We start from the raw sequence: 26,388 nt of genomic DNA, 5'->3' as shown, positions 1-26,388 counted from the left end.
TAAGTCTGAGAAATGCTCTCAGTCTCTCACCTGCGAGTTTGAGCAACACCAGAAAATGGGTTTGTTTGAAATCTAGTTACAGAGAAAGCCTAACTGGGTTAAGTTGAAGAGAGACATAAAAAGGAGACCTGACTTTTCCCTGGGGAATAGAGTGGGTGGTATTTGTTCCTGCTGTTTTGACGGCTGTGAAGGGGCGGGTGGGCTGGAGAACAGTTGTGCTGATGGTGGTGATGGTGGGTGAGTTTCCTCACCCAGAAAAATCTTCAGCTAGCGTTTCCCCGGTAGGGAGTCACAGTGTAGGTAAGGAAACTCCCTCGGCACCTTCGGGGAAATGACAGCCCCTGGCTGTCCCCAGGCAGATGCTGTCACAGCCCCGCTCCCTGTTTGTCCTGGTTGGCACCATCAGCATCTGGGCCATGTCACCCTGAGTAGCTCAGAAACTGGGGTGGGGTGGGGCACAGGGGGGCATCTAAGGGGGGATGGTGCTTTCCTGACAGCTGTCAGGACAGACGTGCTGGAGGGATATACACTCAAAAGAAAAGAGCTTTGCAAGGAATAGGATGACTCAAGTATTATTATTTATGTATTCCTTTGGTTAATTAGGTCTGTATGGCTGGAGATTGGGGAAGTCTTTCATGCGATTTTTAACAGGGCGGGAGAGACAGAAAAGCAAAGAGTTAGTCAATGTTTAACTTGTCACAGGTTAGCCTGGACATGAGGATCCTGCTCTCCAGCACCTGCTTGATACCTCCCTTACCCCTCTGTGAAGCAGTGACCATTGTCTTCACTTCCCAGTTCAAGAAGAGGTTCAGAGATGCTATTTGTCCAAGGTTAACAAGCCACATAGCTACCAAGTCATGAAGCCAAAATTAAAATCCAAATATATGTCTCAAAGGGCTTCCCAGGTGGCATAAGTGGTAAAGAATCCGCCTGCAATGCAGGAAGACACAGAAGAGATGTGGGTTCAATCCCTGGGTGGGGAAGATCCCGTGGAGGAGGGCATGGCAACCCACTCCAGTATTCTTGCCTAGAGAAGCCCATGGACAGAGGAGCCTGGCGGGCTGCAGTCCATGGGGTTGCAGAGTGGAAATGACAGAAGAGACTTAGGACATATGCATATGTATCAAAATCCCAGGGTCCTTCCACTCTACCGCACTGCCTGGCCAACAGACACTGCTTCTGTTTAAGGAGCAGTTAAGAGCTCTCGTTCCTTTACCTGCGAAGTGGGTGAGGAAAGAGCTGGGACCTCTTAGCCTCAGAACTCAGCAGAGTGCCTAGCACCCAGAAGGTGCCTCAACATTTAAAGGCAAGAATGCGTTCAGGTGGCTCAAACTACCTGAAGTCTAGCTGGGCTAGTTTTACAGTATGTTGTTCTGGCTCTAGCGTTATGGTCTGGTACTCTGAACTGGTTAAAATACTGACAAAATAGTTCCTTGAATCAGTTGCTGACCTCCAGACATGTACCATTTTGGATACCTGTTTCTTCCATGAAGTGTGCTTCTCTGTGGATATAATTTTCCCCAGATGGGATAAGGTGGGATAAAACCTGTAGATTAGGCAAGACAAACCCTCACTCTGTTCGGTCAGATGGCAGGAATTCCAGGACAAGCCATTACTCTAATGAACTTCTCCAAAAGCAGAGGCTCATAGATTGATAACCATGTGTCGTGGCTTTTCCAGGCCACTCCCAACCTAACATAGTTCATCTTGTTGTACCCCATACATACTTTCATACTCACAAGACTATACCCTTGGTTTGGGATTCTGAAATATAAACCACCAAACAAGTGCCTGATCACCCACTGGTATAGATCTAGTTGAAGCACAGGCCCTGTGAGTAGTGCTGCTCCATTTTACTCACAGAAGACAGCAAGGCTCTTCGATGCAATACTACTTATTACCTTGTATTGTTTTATCTGTATACGTCAGCTGTCCCAAGTAGTTTATCAGCCCCACGAAAGGCTGTGTTTTAATTATCTTTCTCTCTCCTTAGCTTCCAGCTCAGCAACTATAAAAAGCACTCCCAAACATTGTTGGTAAGAGTGTAAAACCATGCATCTTTTAAGAGTACTTTATCAGTAACTGTATGGTCTAACAATTCCACTCCTAGGAGTTTATCCTAAAGATACACTCTCATATGTGATGAGTGACATATGTATTAAGAGATGCTCATTTGAGGGGCACTTTCTGTCCCCTTCTGATGTCAGAAGCTTTCTCTATTTCTTTATACTTTAATAAAACTTTATTACATAAAAGCTCTGAGTGATCAAGCCTCATCTCCAGCCCCAGATTGAATACTTCTCTGGAGGCCAAGAATCCCGGCATCTTTCGTGGTTCAGCAGCAACCTTTCATCTTGGGGGCTCGTCTGGGACAAGGACAAGATGGGCCTGATAATCTATGTGAGTCTACTTCTGCTGACTCCAAAAATCCTGAGTCTGCTGTTTGCCCCTCAAGACAACGCCTTCCTGTCCTGACTCACTCCTACGCCACATTCCACAATCGGTCTAATTGCTGGGTCTGCAGAGCACTCCCCGCCTCAAGTGGAAGACTACGCATGGTGGGTTTCTCCACTTCAAGGAAAGGACTTTCTTCAACTCTGTGATGACATCTAACAATCCTAAGATGGACTAATGTAACTATGGACATAATGTGACTTTTCATTTTGATTTTAACTTGGTTTAATGACTATTTTGCCTTACATATGTAACTGTATAATGGGGTTTTCTAACCGTCTAAAAGCTTTTAAGTTACAAATGGTTGTCCAAGCTCCTACGAGTGCCACAATCTCCTCCAACTATTACTTGGATACCATGGATCAGAGACCCTCAATATGAGGGTTAGGAGAATATGTTGCCTCAACGATTTAGGGACCATGCCCCTAAACAGCAGGAAGTAGTTATGGAACGAAAATGATGCCCCTTTCCCTTGGCAACATAATTCTCCTAAAAGAAAAAGGGGGAATGAGAGAGTCAATTCCTAGGCAGGTTGATAAGAAGTCCGGGTGTCCCCAAGGAGAGAGGGGTCTGGAATTCTCAAGGAGGAGGAAAGGACAAACTTTTTTTCTCTCTACATTCCTTAGGCTTATATAACACTAATGTATCCTGCTTGAGGATAGTCTCTGGAAAAAACCTTCTGGCTAATCCTGTTATCTTAATATGTAAATTATGGGAGTGGGTCTAGTGAGGTCTTTACAACCTCCAGACATTCTTTTGATTCACTGTAATAAGTAGTTAAAAAGTATATAACTTCATTGCTAACACTAGTAAGGGGGCACTCTTTCTGCCCCCTTCTGATGTCTATGTCAGAAGCTTTCTCTATCCCTTTCATACTTTAATAAAACTCTATTACACACACACACACACAAAAAAAGAGATGCTCATTTGAGCAATACTTGTAATAGTAAAAAACTGAAAATCATCATTAGGGACTGGTTGAACTAATTATGATGAATTTATACAATGAGATACTATGCAACCATAGAAAGAACAGATATATTTATGTATACCAACGTTAAGAGGCCTAAGCAGTGTACTTTCTTCTGATATACGTGTATCAATATAGCAAATCTCTGAAGGGAGACGAGAAACAACAGTGGTTGCCTCTGGAGAGGGAATACATAGTCCAGAATGGGATGGAAGCTTATTTTTCATCATATATCCATTTGAACTGTTTAGGTTTGTTTTTTTTTTTTTTCAAAAAACTATGCACATATATTGATTTTTCTTAAAGCCAAACAGAAACTAGTTATAAAAAGCAAGGACAAATTAAAAAAAGAAAGCAAGTTGTTTAGGAATATGCATAATATGATTTCCATTTACGTAAAAGAGAGAAAATATGTTTGCAAGTTTGGATTTAGAAAGTTTGTGGCAAGTTATATAAGAAACTTGTCAGTAATTTCTTCTGGGGAGTGGGACAAGGTAGCCAAGTATTTTTTTACTTTCACATCATGTATCCTTTTGTAACTTGAAAAAAATGAGCCTGTATTAGGTTTTTTAAAAGTGAATTTAAAAAACTGCTGTAAATAAGGGGCCCATGAAATATTTAATGTACCTAAAGAAACCATGCTAATTTAAATTTTCTCTCTCATGTGGCACATAATTGACAAATCTAAACCTGAAGTTTCAATCCTATCTCCTAGTCTGGGAAAGGACACGAGATTGATCCGTAGGACAAAATAGAAAGGGAAGGAAACATGATGATTAGGTAGGATGTTTCTGTACACACAGCAGGAACTGCCCAGGGTACAGAGCCTCCCTTCTCTTGGAAGGAAGAGCTGTCATGGGGAGCAAAGGATGAGCTGCACAGTTCAAACTTAATATAAATCTAACTTCTCCTCACTGAAGAAAGTCAAACTGGCAAATTTAGGAGCAGAATATTTACAACATGAGATCCTAAATTAATTATGGTATAGACATATTATCTAAAAAAAGAATGGTGGAATGCATATGGTATGTTCCTTTAATAAAAAACAAAACCAAAAATTAAAAGCCTAGGTATGTATGTGTATATGTACATATATGCTTTGAAAAAGCGTTGTAAGGATATATGCCAAATTATTAACAGTCATTACCTTCGAGGAATAGAATGGGAACATGGAAAACTTTTTTTCCTTTTACACTTGTGCATTATTTGACATTTTATTTTATTAAAGATTTTTTTTTTTTGATGTGGACCATTTTTAAAGTCTGTATTAAATCTGTTACAATATTGCTTCTGTTTTATGTTTTGGTTTTTTGGCCATGATACGTGGGATCTTAACTGCCTGACCAGGGATCAAACCTGCACCCCCTGCACGGGAAGGTGAAGTCTCAACCACCAGACCACCAGGAAGTCCCTATTTGATATTTTAAATGCTACTTTTGTAATTAAAAACAGTGTGTAAAAAAAAAAAAAGCTTCATAATTTTCAAACTTTTTGTGGTCCTAGAAAAATATCTTCAAATGTTTTTCTATAAGGAAATTTTAATTTCAACTTCAAGGCAGTTTTGACAAACATGTGGCTTCCCATCTGTTTAGGTGGTTAAATACAGTCTTGCCTGGATACAGGGATAGCCTCATAATCCTTCAAGGCCACTTTGATCTCAATACACTTTATTTCCTATAAAGTGTAGGTGAGCAATTAATCAAAGACGCCGGACTTTTTTCCTAAATAAGAGCACCTGGATGGTGTTGTTGGATAAATTCCCCCAAATGAGGTAGCCAGCCCCTTAAAAAATGGCTTCCTAGTACTCCCTGACTACTGTTTTCTTTACTGAAAGACACACACACACTCTTTCTCTCTCGATCTGTGCAACCAACCTGAACCCTGGCAGTTCAGCTTCAGCCAAAGGGCCAGGGGAAGCCCCGAGGCAGCTAGGTTCTGCACCACCGCCACTTACAGCCTGGGCGGCAGACTTGGGAGAACAAACGCTGAGAAGAAAAAGCTCTGCTGTTATTAAATCATAGAGGCTGGGGCAGCTATGGGGCGGCCGTCTGACACCGGCACCAGCTGCCACATGCAGGAACCCAATTACGTAGTGACAACCGCTATTCCTGTGAAGGGACAGGGTGGAGGACAGGGGTGTAGACAGAGCCTCTGGCTGCCTGGTGGAGCTATTGGCAGTTGATTTTTCAGAGCTGGTAGGTTCTCCTTTGGAAAGTTACCCATCCGTCTCCTACAGACCTCTTCCCAAGAGAAACAGCTGCATCTGCTCACCCTGACTTTTGTATTTAATCTGGATCTGAAGCTAAAGCAGTGGACAAATGACTGAGGAACTGGATACCCTCATTGAAGCCCCAAACAAGCTGTCCAAGTGACTTCTACCCCATGAGGCCCAGAGAAAAACAGTAATGAAATGAAGTTGCTTCCCGCAGTGAAACAAACGTGGGAACGTTTATGCAATTGTTTTTATTTATTCAACTCTAAAGATTGACTGCAGCAATTTTTGGACGGTTGACACCTTAGATTAACACTAATTATATTGCTATAAATTTGGTTCAGGGTCAGAATAGGAATCAGGAAAGAGGGAGAACAATAGCAACAAAAATCTTCAAACACTGAAATGAAGAAATACTTGTTTCCCTTGAATTAATGCTACTTTCCCATAGACTTCCCTAGACTGGTTTGCAGCCTAAGGTAATAGAAAACAAGGCTTGGGCATATGGAAGAAACCACAGGTTAAGCTATGTTGCCAAGCGAGAGACTAAAACCGCAATCTGAGTGTCAGTCTCAGGCACAGTCTAGGAGCACAGGCAGATTCTCAAATGTGTCCCAGGGTTCTTCCATCTTCACCTATTCAATTTCCCCTTCTCTGGCTAATTCAGGGCTGTACACAACCCCCTCGCTGCCTCTCCTGGTCACGCTGTTGTTTACAGGGAAATTGACAGGCACGTGCGGCTTCTGCTTAGACGGAAAGGCAGCAAGACCAGCTGTGATCCATCTCCTCCTGAATGCCTGGACAGTCGGGTTGGCTGAGGAAGGCTTCTTCAGGCCTATGGAAGGCCTGGAGCACCAGGAAGAACACTGCTTACCCTTGGGAAACCTGGCAACAGTTGCCTGTGATTTCTGGTGGAAATGACCAGTTAGAATCAATCCATCTCACTGGGAAAGGTCAAGAGAAAAAAAAAAACAAACAGCTTCCCTTCCAAAAATGGTAAAGAGGAAACGAGGAGAGAAGAAACCAAAATACTCAGAATGGCAAAATATTTAGAATGGCATAAAAAGTGATATGCGTAAACTTTTTTGTTATTAAATCTAACTATAAGTTTCCTAAAGTCCAGTTACCAAGTTGAATTGTGTGGGAAAGAAGAGAGAGACCGGCTGGCATTTTCCTCAAGAGTTTACAACTTCAGGCTGAGAGGTCCTCGGTTTGCGCTGGGGGAGCCCTTTCCTGAATGAGGGCTTGGGTGGGCCAGGCTCCATGCTGGCTCCAGTCCCACTGGTCCCTGCAGAGTGAGCCTGGCCCCGTTCACTAGTGTTTCCTGGTGCCTGGGATGGAGCACTCTGGTACCTGGAACCAGATGAATACCATGAGCTATTTCTGTAACGACCCATGCTGTCATGTCGCCCTTGGTTCGTGGGGTCACTGGACTTCGGGCCTTGTGGCCTGTAGCCTTGTCCTCCTCGTCTGTTTCCTGGCAATACCTAAGGATAAAAGAATACAATGTTCAGAGCACAGCGGTATAAGGGCACCCCATGTGTGCCAGTTCAATGTACAGGAGTATTCTTTTTTTAAATGACTGATGGTTTTATTGGCAAAAGTAACTAGATAGTGTATGAAGTTATTTCAGATGACAGATTTAGTTGTTTTCCTTATAAGTAAAAGCTGCGATTACCACATTAAAACTTTAATGCAGGCTATCTACATATGGAGTTTTAGCCTCAGGCCTGGAGCAGCTGTGATATCAAAGTTACCGCACCATTCTAGTCCTTGGATATCAGTATATTGTCCTTCGCCTTCCACCCTGTTTTCATTGAAATTCCAGTGTACTTTGCTCCAGTTGGGAATGTATAAGTTCCCAGTCCATGAAACATATTGTCCTTAAAGTGTCCTTCATATACTGCTCCTGAAAAATGCTCAAGTTCTCCAAAACCATTCATCTCGTCATCTTTCCAGCTTCCTGTGTAGACAATCCCATTCGGAGTGGTATGAATACCTATTCCATTTCTCTCAATGACTCCAGAAGATGTTCTTGTACAGTCCCCATCATACTTGTCACCATTTGGAAATATAAAGTTTATCTTAAATACTTCAGGAGTTGACACAGGGTTGCGGGACAGATTTTCTGGACTCTGCGATTCCCCCTGGGCCGCCAGCTCCGTGGCCTGGAGGGACGGTACAGGAGTATTCTGAGAGCCTAGCAGTGGTATCCCATGCTTGGGACTCGGTTCTCTCTATAATACTCACAGAATTTGGTCAGCTGATCCAACCTAGACCTAATGAGAACTCATAAATCTTTCACTATCTCCCCTCTGCCTTTCACCTCAGGCTCCTCTCCACTGAACAGCTTTTCTTTAGCTGGGCTGAGGAAGAAAAAACATTCTCTGGGGCTGTTATAAGCCCTCAACTGGGCAAGTGTCTGATCACATGTCTGAATTTTGTAGATCACAAGCCATTGGTAAAGATAATGAAGATGTGAATAATAAAATAAGCTTCACTATGATCTACTTTGCTATATATCATGAACCACAGATTAAATCACTCTGCTGTGACATTTAACACATTCACAGTACAACCCAGAGAGCTCATGGCATAGGATTTTATTTTTGTCCTCCAATTCCAATGTAATACCAGTCTGAAGAATTACTTACTTCAGGGTAATTCACAGCACTGCCTTGGATGGCTCTTATGGTATCTCCTTCAAATCAAGGAAAAGCAACTATGGATTCTGCTTCAACTTTCTAGTGTCTGCTCCCTGCCCTACCTGGTTCATGCTTCTCTCTCTCCGGGGTATGCTCTCCCTGGGCTTCCAGGGAGCTGCTGCTTCAGTCGCATTCTGGCGAACCTACCACTGTGGTGCTTTCCACCTCCAGATGGGTGCACGACTCCCAGTGTGACCAATTACCAGGCAAGACTACTGCCTACGACAGCGAGGATCACTGCCAACATCAGAAAGTCAGTAGTCCTGGCAACGGGAAATCTAAACTGGCTGGTGAACTGGAACATACACACCAAACCCTTTCTCTGGAACTAACTGAGGCCAGAGGGATTCAAGATAGGTGTGGAAGGGGCATAAAGAGAAGCGGGTCATGTACTGAGTTGTCAGCATTTAAACTGTGACAACCTGGTTTAAAAGCTTTTCTGCCTAACCTGCTCAGTGTGGAAGCTAGGTTACCTCTCGATGAGGCTGGTAGGATCGGCCACCGGAGTTTGCTGTGGTTGTAGGAGTCTCCCCTGGTGCTGAGTTTTTCTTGTTAGCACTTGTAAGGCTGGGAGCAGAGGCACAGGTGGAAGCAGCAGCAGCAGAGGTATCACACGGGTTACTCAAAGACATAGATGTAACCGAGCTACATCGAGATCGGGTGGAATAGCTGTTCTTTGGATGGGATACTGAGACAGAAATATGAGAAAGATGTGGTCACGTGATAGAAAAGCATGACTGGTAATGTTCTCCCTGTTTCTCCATTCCACAATGAGCAATTTAGGATAAAGAACTGTCTGAGTATTTGTAAAGCTAAGCTTTTAAGGAGGTAACAGGAAGGAAAACCTCCCTTCTGCCCTCTTCCTCCACTCCTTCCAAATCCCCACGGCTTTGTAACAATCCATCAGAGTGGCCCATCCCCCCACCAACTAATGATTTCTTGGCGTTCCTACCACCTCAACGCCTGGCTTTGGCTCCAGTGGCTGACTAAGCCTAGGAACAATAGTATGAGCCATATGTTCAGTTTCCTATGCAAGGAACATTCTAAAGCACTGACTTCGCAAAGAAAGAAAAAGTTAAATGAAAAGCTAAATTCTTTTTTAAACATTTGAATGATGCAAGATGAGTTACGTACGAACAGAACTAGTCTTCACAACAAATATCTATCTTCCTAAGGTTCTTTCTGCAAACGTTAACTCCAAATTCAAAATATCAGTCTAGTTGAAAAATATTAACATTTTCAAGTTTTGTCAGAATTCAATGGTTTAAAAGTAGTCCCTAGATTTTTTTCCTTGGTTTTAAGCCTGGGCTAATGTTGAGTTCACAATCCCTGCCCTAAGTCCAACATTTATTTCACTTTTACGCCGAGACTTAAAGAACAGAAGAGCTGAGCTCAGGTTCTCTGGGTCTGACTGATGCATCACTTACAAGCGCTCATCTTAGAGGCATCTCTGTTCCCGCCTCCTCGCCCCCCACCATCCCGGTTATGTGCCAGGCCGAGCAGGTAGTGTTACCTCCATTTTGGAGAGGAGTAAGCTGAGGGCAGCATACAGAGTATAGACACAGGGATTCAAACCTGGTCTGACTCCAGTGCACATGCTCTTTACACTGTAGCCAAACACCTCGCAGCTCAGCAGAAAATGATGAAAAAACCAGCACAGATTTAGGGAGCTGGGAAATGCCCATCCTCAGAGCTCAAAGCATCTGTGTTCACTGACTTGTTAAGTGTCTCTGAGTCCCTTTTCATAAAAGCAAGCAAGCAAACCAAAACCCAAGAGGGAGGGAGAATCAGGGGAGAAGCCAGTTAGCACTTCAGTCTCTAGTTTGGAGAGGGTGGTGGTCTCCTCATCGTCTCCAGCACCCTGCATCTCTCACCATCTCACCTTGTCCAAATGAATCAATATTCTTCTTCAGGGTCTCTACATCACAGGTGAATCGGGCCACTCGTCCCAGATCCTCATCATATTTACGTTCACTAACAAAGTGCTGGAGAAAAGACAAAGACAAACCTCCAGATGAGACAAACAATGTATGGGATTTCTAGCTTGCTATGCAATGTAGGAGAGCTGGCTTCAATTCCTGGGCCAGGAAGATGCCCTGGAGAAGGAAATGGCAACCCATTCCAGTATTCTTGCCTGGAGAATTCCATGGACAGAGGAGCCTGGAAGGCTACAGTCCACGGGGTCACAAGAGTCAGACATGACTTAATGACTAAACCAACCATAAACAGATGAACAGGATTACTTTCAACTGATTTCTTTTTGTGCTTCAAATTTCACTAAGTGGTCATATATTACCAATGCTGGGTGGCTGACAAAATCCAGCCATTTTCTTTAAGAGTCCAAAGATAAGTCCATTTGGGAGCTTTATGAAATGCTGTATGATGGTCATTAGGTGTAAATCAAGAGAAACTGAAGGAAGGAGAAGGAACTCACAATGGAGGGCCATCTTTCTCTCCACTGTTGGCTACTCTCCACACTGCTCCACTATATACACAGGCAGAGGCAGCAAAAATGTCCACAGTTACAACAATGATTCCATTTAAATAAATGGTTTGGTGTTCTTTAATAGAAACTTCCTTAGGAAACCCACTGCACCTCTTTATACAAAGTAGGATTTGTTAGCCCTTGAAATAGGAACAATTTCTTGAGTTGGAAAATCATTCATGTGAAAAGTCAGCTTTGCAAATCAGAAGAGTTTCTGCTGCAAGTAATTTAATCCTTTTAAGCAGACTGAGCCGAGAAATAACCAACCTCTTGGGTCAAAAACTAACTATACTATAGAAATAGTGGGACTAGAAAAATGTCAGGAATAAAGTGCTTCTGGGGTCTATTTCAATAAACAATTTCTAACGTAGCCTGGAATCAGTTTTTCAGTTGAAAAAGAGAATAAGAAAGAAAAGTTAAAGACCTAGATACAATTTGGGAGAACTGAACTACTCAGAGCAGTACTTTGTCTGGGGGTGTCCTAATTCCACTATGGATTTTCAAGGGGTAGAATCAAATGAATCACAATCCTTGGGATGCGCCTAGAAGCAATAACTGGGAGAGAAGGAATAACAATTAGTTTTTGGCCTTGAAGTCCTAAAGCTTCAGAGTATATTGTGGCTCAGGAAAGCTCATGAATCTCTATAACAAAGCCTTCAGACATGTAATATCAGTCTGAGATTAATTCTGAAGCAAATTCTAGGGTTTGCTGAGCCAAAGACATAACAGGAATGACGGAAATAAAATGATCTGGAAATAAGACATTTAAATTGCATAGCACCCACTTCAGTACACTGAAAACGTGGAGAAACAGATCCTTAGTCAGCCTGCAGAAATATTTCTAGCAGCTCTTCAACCACGTGGGAAGGGGAACAGATGAAGCCTATGAAAGCCAGAATTCTTATCTAATTCCAAAGGGGTTTCCGGCTTCTCCCAGATAGCTGAATGAGACTGACTGGCATCAATACGAGGAAGACTCTCTATAAAATTTAGCAAAATAGCCTTGTTAATCAGAAAATGGTACTTTAAAACTTACATTCTTGGCTTCACTATTTCTCCCCAGTATAGTCTAAGGGGAAGGGGCGAGGGGATAACACATATAGGTTTGCATGAAACACCAGGTCAGTATAGTAACCAGGATGCCTGTAAGGTCTCAGATGATCTTCCGTCTGTGCTTTTATTTTCCAAAGGCTGTTATAAAACCTCCCCAGCAAGTATTCCTCTTGAATATGGCAGTAAATTTCACACTACAGAAAGAGCAGAGTTAGGTCTTGGGAGCAGAGAAGGCCAACTCCCCTGGTTCATACAGCTCACAGTTGAGAAACAATTAATAAGAATGCTGGTGTCTACAACTACCCATGATTAACCTAGCCTCTCTTGGGTTCCCATCTTAGTCTCAGAAATACTGTTCTTTACATAAGAATTTAAAACGTCTGAGTATTGAATCCAAGTAATCTTTATAGACAGATTACAATATAACCAACATCTCAAACTGCTCATTTTTCTCTTATAAAATCAGAATTGACCAACCAACTATTTAAATGTCTACTGAACACCTACTAGGTGTCAAGGCACTATGCCAGGGCCCTGGAGACACAGTAGTGCCTATCAAGTGAGGAAGACAGATTACTCAACTACACATACAATTATAAGTGTGCTAGGAAGGCACAAAGAGGGGATGTGACAGGAAAGCCAGAAAGGATGAGGAGATCAGGAATGAGATGTGAGCTGGAATGGTGGGGGGTAGGGGGTTGGGGGGGAGTGGGGGAGAAAGGAGGGAAAAGAATGTTCTGGGCAGATGGGAAAGCATGTGCAACAGCCCTGACAGGAGGGAACAGGTATGCCTGTGGAAAGGAGAGCTAGCACAGCTGAAGCACTGGGAACAAGGGGGACAATGTGCAAAGGACGGCAGTAGAGCCAGACCATACGGAGCCCTACAGGCTGTTAAGCATTAGAGCCTATTCTGAAAGTAATGGGAAGTCTGAAGCAGGGTCTGAAGTGTGAGGAACAGATATGAACAGGTGAGGAGGGCAAGGTGGTGGCCAAGTGGAAAACTGGAATCAGTTAAGAGGCTACTACAGAAGTCAAAGCAAGAGATCACAGTAGCTTGATCATAATGGTGGTGGTGGAGACAAAGAGAAAAGGTCAGATCTGAGATTGTGCAGAAGGTCAAATGGATAGGGTCTGCTGATAGATTTAAATGTGGGAAAAGGAGAAACTTCCTAAGGTTTCCACTTTGGACACTGGGCAGATGACAGTACCACTTACAGAGCAAGAGAACTTGGAAAAGGGCCAGGTTTGGGGTCATGAATTCAATATATTAGATATCACCATGAATTATGGAGATTTGTTACTTTAGTCCCTGAGGGTAAGAAGAAAGGCAGAAAAGAGAAGGAAGTTTTACCTTGATATCAGCTCTGAGCTCGACCAACTGCTCTTCTGACATCCGAACAGCCACATCAGTCATTTTCTTTAGAAGTTCGGCTTTCTTTTGACGGCTAAGCAAAATTTCCACTGTAGAGGGAAAGGGAGCATGACTCTTAGGGTCTGCTAAATAGGACAAAGAAGGACTGGAAATACAGGCCTTGCAGTATGTACTCGCACTGCCAAAGGCTTAGCTGCCCACCCACCCAGAAAGTGAAAATACCAAAGGTCCAGTTTTCACCTTCTTGAGGAACTCCGAAGGCAGTTAATATGGTAAACACTTCTTATGACTCATAAAGACTCACAAATCATTTGTCATTTTTCTTTCTCCTCTTCCCAATTAAAAAAAATTTATTAAGAAGCATGTACACTGGGACTTTCCTGGTGGTCCAGTGGTTAACACTCTGCACTCTCAATGCAGAGGGCATGGGTCTGGTCCCTGGTCAGGGACTAGATCCCACAAGATTCAACTAACAGTTCACACACTGCAACTACAGATCCTGCATGCTGCAACTAAGACCAGGTAGAGCCAAACAAATAAATTAAAACTTCCACTTGACTCTGTGTTCCCCTCCCTGGGAGAAACCACTGACAACAATTTTTCATGTATATTTCCCTAATATACTCTCTGCATATACGGAATAGCACAATACTCAAGTTCTCTAATGATGCATATTTAGATTGTTCACAGCCTTTTTTTTTGTAGAATAACTTTTTAAACATTTTAATTAGAAAAAAATGTTTTTCGGCCGCACTGTGGATCTTAGTTACCTGACCAGGGATGGAACCTGAGCCCCCTGAAGTAGAAACTTGAAGTCTTAACCACTGGACTGCCAGGGAAGTCTGTTTACTGCTTTTAAAAAAGCATCATCTTAAAAAAAAAAAAAAAAAGCATCATCTTCAGTTTGCACCGAGGTACATAAATCAGGTATGGCCACAAAAGATAACAGACAATAAGGAGTCTCTCAGAGTAAAGAGCCAGGGACTACAGAGGACAAACACCCTGTAAGGTTGGCTGGGGAGAAGAAGAGAGGAGCCTGGGTCCCTCATATCATTTTGGAGATGCCCTACAGCCCTGGACTGCTTACTTCTGGGCCTTTCATTTCACGACAGAAAAAGAACCTCACATTTATTTAGGCCATTCCGTGGCATGCAGTTACACTCAATCCCTAACTGTTATGCACAGAATCCTGTAACCTACTGAGAAATTAGCCAAATTTAGGTTAGAAAAAAAACAGAATTTTTAAAGAGCTACATCCGATGTTAGAGAGCTGGAATGTCTTATAGCAGGTTTACTCAGTCTGATTTGCCACAAATATGGATGGGCTGCCCATACCCATGTCAGGTTAATCAATAAGGGCACACTTTTGCAATAAATTAGGAACATGCATACAAAAATTTCTCAACACAAAGGCCCAACAAATACAAACGATTTATTGGTCTGGCTCCCAAGATAAAATCTATTTGTCATTTGTATCAAATTCACTTTCTCTCAGCTTCAGCATTCTAGGATTCTAAGATAAAATTACAAATCTCAAGATGGAGAAATGTGTCAAGTACAGATTTCTACACATAGCATATAATTCAGAGACCCTAAGTATATGATCTTGGACAAGTCACATTTTTCCAAGGAACTAGTTTTTTCATTTATGAAATGAAAAAAATTAAGAACTCAGAAAACCTAAATCTCCCATAAGGTTGATGTTAAGATCAGATATGAATGAGTGTGTAAAACCCTAAACTGTGAAGTACTATGAATATATAACTAATAAAACTATAATACATAAAAAAGAAATTTGATATTATTGGTAAAAGAGTAATTACATTAGTGTCATTGAGAACTAGGGTTTTTAGCATGGGAGCAAGAAGATACTGATATAAAATTGATGAATTTGAGCAAAACTCTGTAGCTCTGAATTTGATACTAAAAGATTGGCCATGAATTGATAGTTGGTTAAGGCTGGGTGCTGGGGGGGGGGGGGTGCAGGTAATTATATTAGCCTCTCTATTTGAAATATGCTAAAATTTTTCTATAAAAGATATATTTTATTTTTTTATTTTTATTTTTTTTAAAGATATATTTTAAAAAGCACCTTCTTCTCAACAGTAAGGACTATGTCTTTTTTCCTCTCTGAAACTTCACCTTCAAAAAGAGAATACATCACTACAAGAATGGACTGAGACTGTCACTAGAAATTTCAGGATATACCACTAAATTTAAGTGAAATCTCACCTCTGAAAAACAATGGATGGCATCTCTGCTACATATCCAACACTTTGTTAAAATGGATCAAAACTGAACTCAACTCAGTGCTTCAAAGCTGCCTCCTCTGACCCAAGACCACAGACACAAATGATTTAACTGTGAGTCCTCTCAACCTATATTCATTCTCAACAGTTTGAGAGCAGGTTAAAAGAAACAACCTTCCTAATTACAAATCTGTCATTTAATGCACGAAGGTAAAAACTGCTGAAAAGCCCTAAATCAATGCCGTTGTACAAAGTGCAGTTGACATTCTCTTCTTTTCACACAGCTGTCTATGTTTAACCTAACCCTTAACAGAAATGACAAAAACAGCTTATCTGGGTTCTTCTGTACAAAATCCCACAAATTATTCAACTTAGACTATTCTTCCAGCAACTGTTTTAGTAATCTTTCAGAGTCCTAGTCATGGGTATCCTGAACCCTCAGCCAAGGATAACAGACACTGAGTAAAGTTTCAACAAACTGAGAATACAAAGTTCTGCAGAGGTAATGACAGGGATATATATATTAATTGTAGGCAACCTGGTAGTCTCTGATTATGCCAAAGGTTTTTTCCCAAGTAGGAAAAAACCCAAAGGAATTATTCAGTCACTGAAGGTAAAAACAAAATAAAACCCAGGCACCTGCAAGATAACTGATTTTCCTTAGCTGGTGCTGAGGTGGCAGATACCATGATGTAGACACTGAAATCTATATTCAAAATATTAAAATTTGGAAATATTGATAAACAGGCTATTATAAAGTTGTTTCACCTGAAAGCATTCCTATGCCAGCACAGTACAATTGCTCAAGACTGTTTAACTAAATACAAACTCTTAGTGTGGCATTTACATTGAGCTTTTGTTATGGGGATTGAGAGGCAGGTACTTACTAACTGCTAATACTTTTAATAAAGATCAATCTTACTTGCTTCAGCTTTCACTTTGTCCATTTCGGCAAGCAACGCCACTTCCCGATCCATTAAACTAGGAAGGGATGACAAAGGGAAAGAATGTTGGATCAGAAACTCAAACAGAAAAATGACACGCTGTTAATAGTGGAGAAAGACTTATGCGTTTGTTCCCTGAAAGCATACTACAAAATAAGCACATATATACCACATGAAAATCTTATCTTGCCCTCAGCAAAGACTATTTTAAAGATTTCAATACAGAAATCTAATTCCCTTTTATTTCTACTGATACATATTACAGTAAGCCAGTAGCTAGACATTTAAGAGTTGAGAACCAGTAGATGGCAGTAGCAAACTACAAAACATTTTTTGGTAAGTTGTGCTAAAGCACAAGTCCTCATGAAAATTACATATTTCTACATATGTGCATATATTTTATTTTATATTCTGGTCTATAAAATTGGTCAGTTTTGCTTCTAATGAATTTTTACCAAGCAATACCCCTGCTAGGGCCCAATACATTTAACCACAATTAGGATTTATAGATCTTCAACATTTTAGCACAGTTGCTTACCAAGTCCACCAGCACTTTAGTCTTTAGAATGCAGAGTAGTCAAAAGACACATATACTGGTGCTATTTTTGGGTAAACGTTTAATAGCAATCCAGAAAAGATGGAATCAAAGGTTTCTGGAAGGCTTTTTACCAAAAAAGAACATTAAACAGGCAATTAGAATTTTCCCCAACTATAAATGTAAATGGTTTGTAAGCATGGGAAAGCTTTTCCACGTCCTTATAAAAGAGCCCACCATCTTCAAAGAACATATTAAGAGATAATAGGTTGCCCTAGTATTAAACCTCTGGATACAAATAATTTTCCTTACCACATCAATTTTGGCAAAAAAAAAAAGAACTAAAGCTTTACTATCTGTACAAACATAAAATGTTCCAACTCTCTTCATAGTTGAAATTCATTCTAATTTCTCCTTTTGAATGGGTGTATAACTACAGAGTTAATAAAAATTCTTTTCTTGTTTCTGGTTGTAAAACTAATCACACACATATGCATATATATATACACACACGCATATATATACACATACACACAGAAAAAAAAAAACCCAACTCAATTTAGTTCTATATGTTGTTATGTGAGCACAAAGTAGTTAATATGGAGACTACAGAGTGAGATATTTTATGCACTCTTTTTTTTTCCATTTATTTTTATTAGTTGGAGGCTACTTACTTTACAATATTGTAGTGGTTTTCGCCATACATTGACATGAATCAGCCATGGATTTACATGTGTTCCCCATCCCGATCCCCGCTCCTGCCTCCCTCTCCATCCTATCCCTCTGGGTCTTCCCAGTGCACCAGCCCTGAGCACTTGTCTCATGCATCCAGCCTGGGCTGGTGATCTGTTTCACCCTTGATAGTATACTTGTTTCAATGCTATTTTCTCAGAACATCCCACCCTCGCCTTCTCCCACAGAGTTTAAAAGTCTGTTCTGTACATCTGTGTCTCTTTTTCTGTTTTGCATATAGGGTTATTGTTACCATCTTTTAAAATTCCATATATATGTGTTAGTATACTGTATTGGTCTTTATCTTTCTGGCTTACTTCACTCTGTATAATGGGCTCCAGTTTCATCCATCTCATTAGAACTGATTCAAATGAATTATTTTTAATGGCAGAGTAATATTCCATAGTGTATATGTACCATAGCTTCCTTATCCATTCGTCTGCTGATGGGCATCTAGGTTGCTTCCATGTCCTGGCTATTATAAACAGTGCTGCGATGAACATTGGGGTGCATGTGTCTCTTTCAGATCTGGTTTCCTCGGTGTGTATGCCCAAGAGTGGGATTGCTGGGTCATATGGCAGTTCTGTTTCCAGTTTTTTAAGGAATCTCCACACTGTTCTCCATAGCGGCTGTACTAGTTTGCATTCCCACCAACAGTGTAAGAGGGTTCCCTTTTCTCCACACCCTCTCCAGCATTTATTGCTTGTAGACTTTTGAATAGCAGCCATTCTTACTGGTGTGTAATGGTACCTCATTGAGGTTTTGATTTGCATTTCTCTGATAATGGGTGATGTTGAGCATCTTTTCATGTGTTTGTCAGCCATCTGCATGTCTTCTTTGGAGAAATGTCTGTTTAGTTCTTTGGCCCATTTTTTGATTGGGTCATTTATTTTTCTGGAATTGAGCTGCAGTAGTTACTTGTATATTTTTGAGATTAATTCTTTGTCTGTTGCTTTGTTTGCTATTATTTTCTCCCATTCTGAAGGCTGTCTTTTCACCTTGCTTATAGTTTCCTTTGTTGTGTAAAAGCTTTCAAGTTTCATTAGGTCCCATTTGTTTATTTTTGCTTTTATTTCCAATATTCTGGGAGGTGGGTCATAGAGGATTCTGCTGTGATTTATGTCGGAGAGTGCTTTGCCTATGTTCTCCCCTAGGAGTTTTACAGTTTCTGGTCTTACATTTAGATCTTTAATCCATTTTGAGTTTATTTTTGTGTATGGTGTTAGAAAGTGTTCTAGTTTCATTCTTTTACAAGTGGTTGACCAGTTTTCCCAGCACCACTTGTTAAAGAGGTTGTCTTTTTTCCATTGTATATCCTTGCCTCCTTTGTCAAAGATAAGGTGTCCATAGGTTCGTGGATTTACCTCTGGGCTTTCTATTTTGTTCCATTGATCTATATTTCTGTCTTTGTGCCAGTACCATACTGTCTTGATGACTGTGGCTTTGTAGTAGAGCCTGAAGTCAGGCAGGTTGATTCCTCCAGTTCCATTCTTCTTTTTCAAGATTGCTTTGGCTAGTCGAGGTTTTTTGTATTTCCATACAAGTTGTGAAATTATTTGTTCTAGTTCTATGAAGAATACCATTGGTAGCTTGATAGGGATTGCATTGAATCTATAGATTGTTTTGGGTAGTATACTCATTTTCACAATATTGATTCTTCCAATCCACAAACACGGTATATTTCTCCATCTATTTGTGTCCTCTTTGATTTCTTTCATCAGTGTTTTATAGTTTTCTAAGTATAGGTCTTTTGTTTCTTTAGGTAGATATACTCCTAAGTATTTCATTCTTTTTGTTGCAATGGTGAATGGTATTGTTCCCTTAATTTCTCTTTCTGTTTTCTCATTGTTAGTGTATAGGAATGCAAGGGATTTCTGTGTGTTAATTTTATATCCTGCAACTTTACTATATTCATTGATTAGCTCTAGTAATTTTCTGGTAGAGTCTTTTGGGTTTTCTATGTAGAGGATCATGTCATCTGCAAACAGTGAGAGTTTCACTTCTTTACCTATCTGGATTCCTTTTATTTCTTTCTCTGCCCTGATTGCTGTGGCCAAAACTTCCAAAACTATGTTGAATAGTAGTGGTGACAGTGGGCACCCTTGTCTTGTTCCTGATTTTAGGGGAAATGCTTTCAATTTTTCACCATTGAGGATAATGTTTGCTGTGGGTCTGTCATATATAGCTTTTATTATGTTGAGGTATGTTCCTTCTATTCCTGCTTTTAGAGTGAGATATTTTAAAAAGTATAAGGCAGGGACATTTTCTCAAGGAGTAAAATCCTTTGTAGTGAAGTGATAAAGAACAGGTTTGATAATCATTATGCATGATGTTAATACACAGACTTGTAACAAATTTGGTCGGCATATTAATCCCAAAGTGCCAGACCAGAGAGAAGATACAACTATTGTGAGGTAGCAACACTTTTGCTAAGAAAGCATTTCCCAAACCTTGGCAAACATTTTGCTCCAAGCACTCTAGCAGCATTTGGAATACCTAAAAAGCAAAACAAAGTACATCTGAGACAGGAGCTGCCAGGCCTCGAGTTCAGTATTATCACCTCTCCTCTACTGCTGAATCACCTTAAGATGCAGACACTGTCTGTCAGATGACAAATTTAACTGACAAAGCTTGTAAAATATTTATTAAAAGAGCTTAGCAAACAAGTAAGCTTTCTGCAGCTTACAATCTTTATTATGAGACAGCAGAGTGTCACAGGACACTCTCAGCAAGGAAAAACAGTACCATCATCATTAAGACTTTTTAGTGTCACTATGAGCTAGCACATCAGGACGGCACTTCTATTTCCTGCAAGAATGGTTAGCATCCCTTTACACAAGCTTTGTTTCTTGAATCACTCACTGGTGATCATTAGAAATCCACAGTTCAGTGTGTGGGGAATCATATGACGGCGTGAGTGCTCAGTCGTGTCTTGACTCTTAGTGACCCTATGGACTGTAGCCTGCCAGGCTCCTCTGTCCAGGGGAGTTTACAGGCAAGCATACTGCAGTGGGTTGTCATTTCCTCTGCCACGGGTCATATGACCATTCCAATAAAAAAAATAAGCTTACCTTTCCATGCCAAAAAACACTGAAAAGCAATAAGGACTTTTATTTCTTTTTGTTTGTTGTCTGTCATGTTACTATCTATTCATAACATCTACTGAAAGGTTCTGTGATGTCAGCCAAGCATTAAACAGAGGAATCTATGGACTAACTGTTGGGATATTTTCTCAGAGAGAAGCCTGATGAATCTCTGCAATTTTTCATTAAAATTTTTACAAGTCTTTAAAATAGAAAAATGAATAAATGTTAAATTACATGTAGTGTAAGTACCTGACAATTAGTTTTTCTGATAATAATTTAAGTGCCTGACATTAAGCTTTTGGTTGCTGACATTCACTTCAAAGATAATCATCTCAAATAAATAAGCTATACAACAAGAGAAAGGGCCAGGCCAGGCCATCCTCTTAGAAGGTCCTGGGTGAGCTACATAACTGACCACTTGAGTGACCGGGACTTTTCCTTCCCACACTTTAATTCTTGCTCTTACGTTTTAGATTCACTAATAAAGAATGAACCCACAAAACTCAAGGCACCCCATCCTGGACCCCAATAAAGGCATGACTCAAGGTTCATCCTCTCCTAGGCATGCCATGCACCCTCCAGGACTTGTGAATAATAAACTTTGTTTTTCCAAATCCCCTGATGGTTGTTGCTGAGGTGCATGTAGCAATCATTAGAGCCACAAGGGCCTGTCTGCCGCAACACTGATTTATGGGGTGGGGGCCACAAGTAGTACAAGGCCCAGGTGAGTGCCCTCAGGCACTACTAGCTGATGGCATCACCAAAGTAGGCTGAGACCAACACAAACACTGTAAGAACTTTCTTAAAAGTATATCACATAATGTACTACAGTTGTATAGATGAATGACTATGTTTTAGGTAATTAATGCTAAAGCATTTAGGGATGGCACGTCATGATGCCTGCAACTTCCAAATGGTTCTACCAAAACACACACACATGGCAAAGACATTGATCACTGTACTACCCCTTCAGCTTTTCTGTATTCTGAAAGTTTAAGCTGTGGAAACATGTGCATCACAAAATCAACAGAGAAAGTGAGAAGAGTTCAGAAGTGGAAAGTGGCTAAGCATAAGAGAAAGAGCAGAGGCAATTTTCACAATTAAAAGTAGTAATTTAATGTAATATAACTTTCTGACAATGAAGAAACTTTAGCTAAAGTTTTCCATCTGTTCCTAAGCTGTGGTGGTGCCAGTAGGAATCTGTGGCCGAGAGATTCAAAAGTACCTGTGGTTTGAGGTAACAGTTTTTTAGATGCCATAACTATGAGCAATGAGTACTTTCAGAGTGATGAGAAGCTCATTCACACCACCAGACTTTCTGTTGTTACCTTGCTCACTCAGGACATGAGGGTACTAAGCTTGCAACTGTTCTGCGAATTTCCTGAATGGAAACACACCATGATGAGCATCTGATACACTAGACTCAGAAACCACTAATGAAATTCTGCTAAATATCATTGGGACTCTGTTTAGAAAGACACGAGGTCTTATTAAGCCTGGGCCTTATACAGCACACAGAATTTCCTGTCTTTGATCACAAAGGATGGTTTTAGATGTCCTGTCACTGTTAAGGAAAAAGACTGGTAAATGTCTGAATGTTCTGTATTTCCTTCCCTCCTTACCAAGACTTTTTTTACCATCTTCCCATTTCCTCAACTTACTCTAAAGCTTTTTGTGTAATTTACTTGGTCAAAATAGTTGTCCCTGTAGCATCACCATTCATATCTGTAAGATACATTATATGTCCATCATTTAAAGCAGGCCCTTCAATTAATATTTTTAGCATGTAGCTTACTGATTATACTATTACCTTCAGTAATTTCTTGGTTCCAAAAAACTATTAACTATCATTTGTTTATGACTGTTGCATTAGTGCGTGTTCAGTCGCTTTCTTTGTGTCCGACTCTTTGCGACCCCATGGACTGCAGCCTGCCAGGCTCCTCTGTCCATGGGATTCTCCAGGCAAGAATACTGGAGTAGGTTGCCATTTCCTCCTCTAGGGGATCTTCCCGACCCAGGGATGGAACCCATGTCTGTTAAGTCTCCTGCATTGGTAGGCAGGTTCTTTACCACTAGTGTCACCTGGGAAGGCCCAGCCACATTAGAAAACAATGTTATAACAGAAACAATTCTAGCAACTGTTGAGCCAACTAATTATTTCAAGGGTTTATACTCTAAACCACTCAACAATGTTCTTACAAAACATTTATACTTGATTTTATTTGCTGAAAACCTAAAACCTATTTATTCTAATTCCACTAAAGCAGAAATCCAAGCAAAGCCCAGTCAATGCAAACACCTTTATTTTTCTGAAGACACTTCCTCCTTCTCATATAAAACGACCAAAAAAAGAAAATTTTTAGTAGCTTTTGTTGGCAGAATTAATGACACTTCATGTGCTTCATAAAACTCCATACTCCCAACACTGGTTTTATGAGTATGATACACACATTTGGGCTCAAAGAGCATCTCAATTCTAAAGTAATGCTAGGGACCATATGACTTGATGATATCCTACAATATGTTTTGGGAAAAAGAAATAGCAGCAATTTGCAGAGGGCACAGTTAGATTCCTGGTCTGGGAACTAGGAATCAAACCCATGTGTGAGACATGCACCAAGAATCTCTCTTCCAGCTTTAGTGCAGAAGTGAGCCACCAATGATGATGGGTGGGATGAAGATCATAGGTTACTGGGAGTCAGAATACATAGATTCAAATATTGAGCCTGCAACTTAAATATGATGTCATGTTAGGCAAACAGCTTAACCTAAGACTCAAATTCCTTTTAACTGTAAAGTAAAAATTAAGGCTCCCTCTTCACAGGACAGAAATCAGCACGAAGAAATTGGACAGTATGATTGAACATGTTTGGAAAGGAACCTGTTTGTTTTGTATGCTACTCAGTCATTTTCTCAGATGGTTAAAGAGATAGAATTCTTTTAAATTTATTTATTTTTAATTGGAGGATAATTGCTTTACAATGTTGTGCTAGTTTCTGCTGTACAACAGTGTGAATCAGATATATGTATACATGTATCTCCTCCTTCTTGAGCCTCCCTCCCACCCAGCCCCATTCCACCCCTGCAGGTCATCACAGAGCACTGAGCTGAGCTCCCCGTACTACACAGCAGCTTCCCACTGACCATCTACTTCACACGTGACAGTGTATATATGTCAGTACTGCTCTCTCAATTCATCCCACCCCCTCTTTCCCCTGCTGTGTCCACAAGTCCATATTGTCCATCTGCATCTCTATTCCTGCCCTGAAAATAGGTTCACCAGCACCATTTCTCTAGATTTCATATATATATGTTAATATGTGACATTTTTCTCTTTCTGACTTACTTTACTCTGTATAACAGGCTCTAGGTTCATCCACTTCACTACAATGGACTCAAACTCATTAGAATTTTAAGTCAAAGACTACCAAGAACCATGGAGGCCAAATACTAGTAGAAATAAGATGTTAATGTACTAAACATGCAAAAACTGAAGAATAATTTAAAACTAAGGAGTGCTAGATACCTTTTTGATAACACATTATAACAGTAACCTATTCCTTTATCTCTATGGTTTTTAGACATTTTTGAAAGTGCTTTTGTTCCTAAAATGATTTTCTGAATTTTCAGCATCTCTATAGATAAACTTTAAAGTTAAGGATCTAAAAGCATTTGTTAAGACTAGTGATAGTTTAATATAAGAAGAAAAGAGAAGCTCAAATCAAAGGAAGTAACTTTTCTAAGGTGAATGAGGAATCAGCCAGTAAAAACTTCAGTCTTAAGCACAGGCTTATATTGACTTCATGTGTTGCAGAATCTCAAATTTCTTACCACTTTTCTCCTTTTAATAAGTACCTTTTGACTTTCAATAAAACAGAAACTTTATTTAAAAGGCAGGCTGAGTGTGTATCCTTTGCACTGACACATACAATGACAACCGTTCAAAATAGTTTACACACTCTAGCTTCAAGTTCCACTTCATATCCTGCTCCCTAACAGACTTAAACTTTAAGTCAACTAGGAGCTCCAACAATGTGTCAGAGATTTTATTAATTAACAAGAAAAGTAAACCTGGGTCTAGTGATGATTATTACTGGATCACCAATAAGGACAGATTTGACGTTTTACATCCTGGAAAGCCGCTGCTTTTACCTCCCCACAGGTAAATGTCAGCTTTCATTTGGCCCCAGTGTGAGAGCACTTATCCGTATAATTCCCCTAGTGCCCGGTCAGGTGTAATGCAATCTTACTGTTGCAAATTTGTTAGAACCCTTTTCTTTTCTTTTATACTATAAGCAACACAAAAAATGGCTTCCTAAGTGACATTAACTCCAAGCTCTGGTTCAGTGCCAAAGGGAGTTAGCTCACCTGCCAATTATATCTTGAAGTAGCAACTACAAGGGGCATGGAAATAAGCCAGTTTAAAGACCCAATCAGCCAGAGAGAAGGCTTTACACTAGCAGGAAAGTGCAGGTAATCTCTTTCCTCAAGTTAAATTGACCTGGTTGCTACACCTGCTAATCAATCCTAAATACACAGTTTCTAGGCAGGAAACCACTTCATTTGTCATTTATTAAAGGAGGCTCCCCCTGGCTGGGTTCCAAGTCAACGAGGACTCATAAGTCTCTCTCCAGGAACTGTATTTCCGGGTTCAGGCTGGTTCTGAATGCAATCAGATCCTGTGGTTAAAGTAGTCAGTAAACAATCATGGAGACTGGAGGCTTGTCAAGGCAAAGTTGTGATGTTCTACTCTTAGTTCTTTATTCTTAAACCAATAATATCTGATATGATAATAATCCAGGGTAGAGGGTATGGGGCTTTCTCCCAGAGGGTCAGAAAGAGGAGAAATCAGTTACCTAGAAAAACCAGGGGAAGTCAGAGTTAACGTGAATTTGGGAGAACTGGTTGGATTTAGATAAGTACAAAGATACAAGACAGCATTACTAGGTTGGAAAAGCAGCATTAAGGAGCGTATGAAAGAGGAAATGTGTATGTTAAATTCTCAGACACGTAATCTGCCTAGAGTAAAAATGTATATAAGAAAACAGAAGATTTGACATTAAATTTCTAGCTATAAAACCTGAAAGGGCAAACTTGGGATTCATCTACCCATGGGTAGATGAGCAGATGAATGATCTATTCTAAAGTACTTTTTGGTTCATGGATCATTCTACACTTTGGTAAAAGCAGAGGTCAGAAACTTTCTGGAGGCTTTATTCTACTTCTGTTAATTCACTCCCTTCTCCAATTTCACAAAACAGGAGGACTGAGGCTACCCACTCTCCCTCTGTCTTTTGTTCACTGTGGCATGAAGTACCAGACTAAGTTTGTGAACAGAGACATGGTTGAATATGACCTCAGGGAACAGCACCCAGACAATCAAGAAAACGGATGGATGGTTGGGAGTAAGAGTGGTGTAGGTTCTCTCTGTTCATGAAAACTTCCTCTCACATTTCAGATTCTTGAAAGTGTTAAAAACAAGCAGTATGGACAGTCTCATATCCCCAAATATCAACCTAGCTGCTTGTTTTGCTGTCATGTTACTTAATTTGGTCCTTAAAAAAAAAAATGTCCATTATTAAATGAAAATA

The 26,388-nt window shown here is 40.4% G+C and overlaps 2 protein-coding genes and 1 pseudogene across 2 annotated transcripts in view; all 3 read right to left on the bottom strand.

Moving 5' to 3' along the window:
• The window catches only part of LOC122427692 (tubulin alpha-1C chain), a 1,128,437-nt gene that overhangs the window by 878,397 nt on the left and 223,652 nt on the right, over positions 1-26,388 (bottom strand). The window lies entirely within an intron of this gene.
• The window catches only part of SPATS2 (spermatogenesis associated serine rich 2), a 75,808-nt gene continuing 55,288 nt past the window's right edge, over positions 5,869-26,388 (bottom strand). Inside the window, exons 8-12 of the mRNA XM_043447356.1 lie at positions 16,423-16,481; positions 13,231-13,340; positions 10,224-10,326; positions 8,815-9,029; positions 5,869-7,123 (exon numbers count right to left, since the gene is read on the bottom strand). Of these exons, the coding sequence (XP_043303291.1) occupies positions 6,812-7,123; positions 8,815-9,029; positions 10,224-10,326; positions 13,231-13,340; positions 16,423-16,481 (799 nt within the window). The 3' untranslated portion in view covers positions 5,869-6,811. The remainder of the gene's footprint in view (positions 7,124-8,814; positions 9,030-10,223; positions 10,327-13,230; positions 13,341-16,422; positions 16,482-26,388) is intronic.
• On the bottom strand, positions 7,132-8,412 carry LOC122427781 (annotated as a pseudogene).

This window comes from Cervus canadensis, chromosome 25, assembly GCF_019320065.1.
Source record: "Cervus canadensis isolate Bull #8, Minnesota chromosome 25, ASM1932006v1, whole genome shotgun sequence".
Classification (NCBI taxonomy): Eukaryota; Metazoa; Chordata; class Mammalia; order Artiodactyla; family Cervidae; genus Cervus; species Cervus canadensis.
Note: the sequence above shows the minus strand (reverse complement) of the source record. Positions and strands in the feature narration are given on the sequence as shown.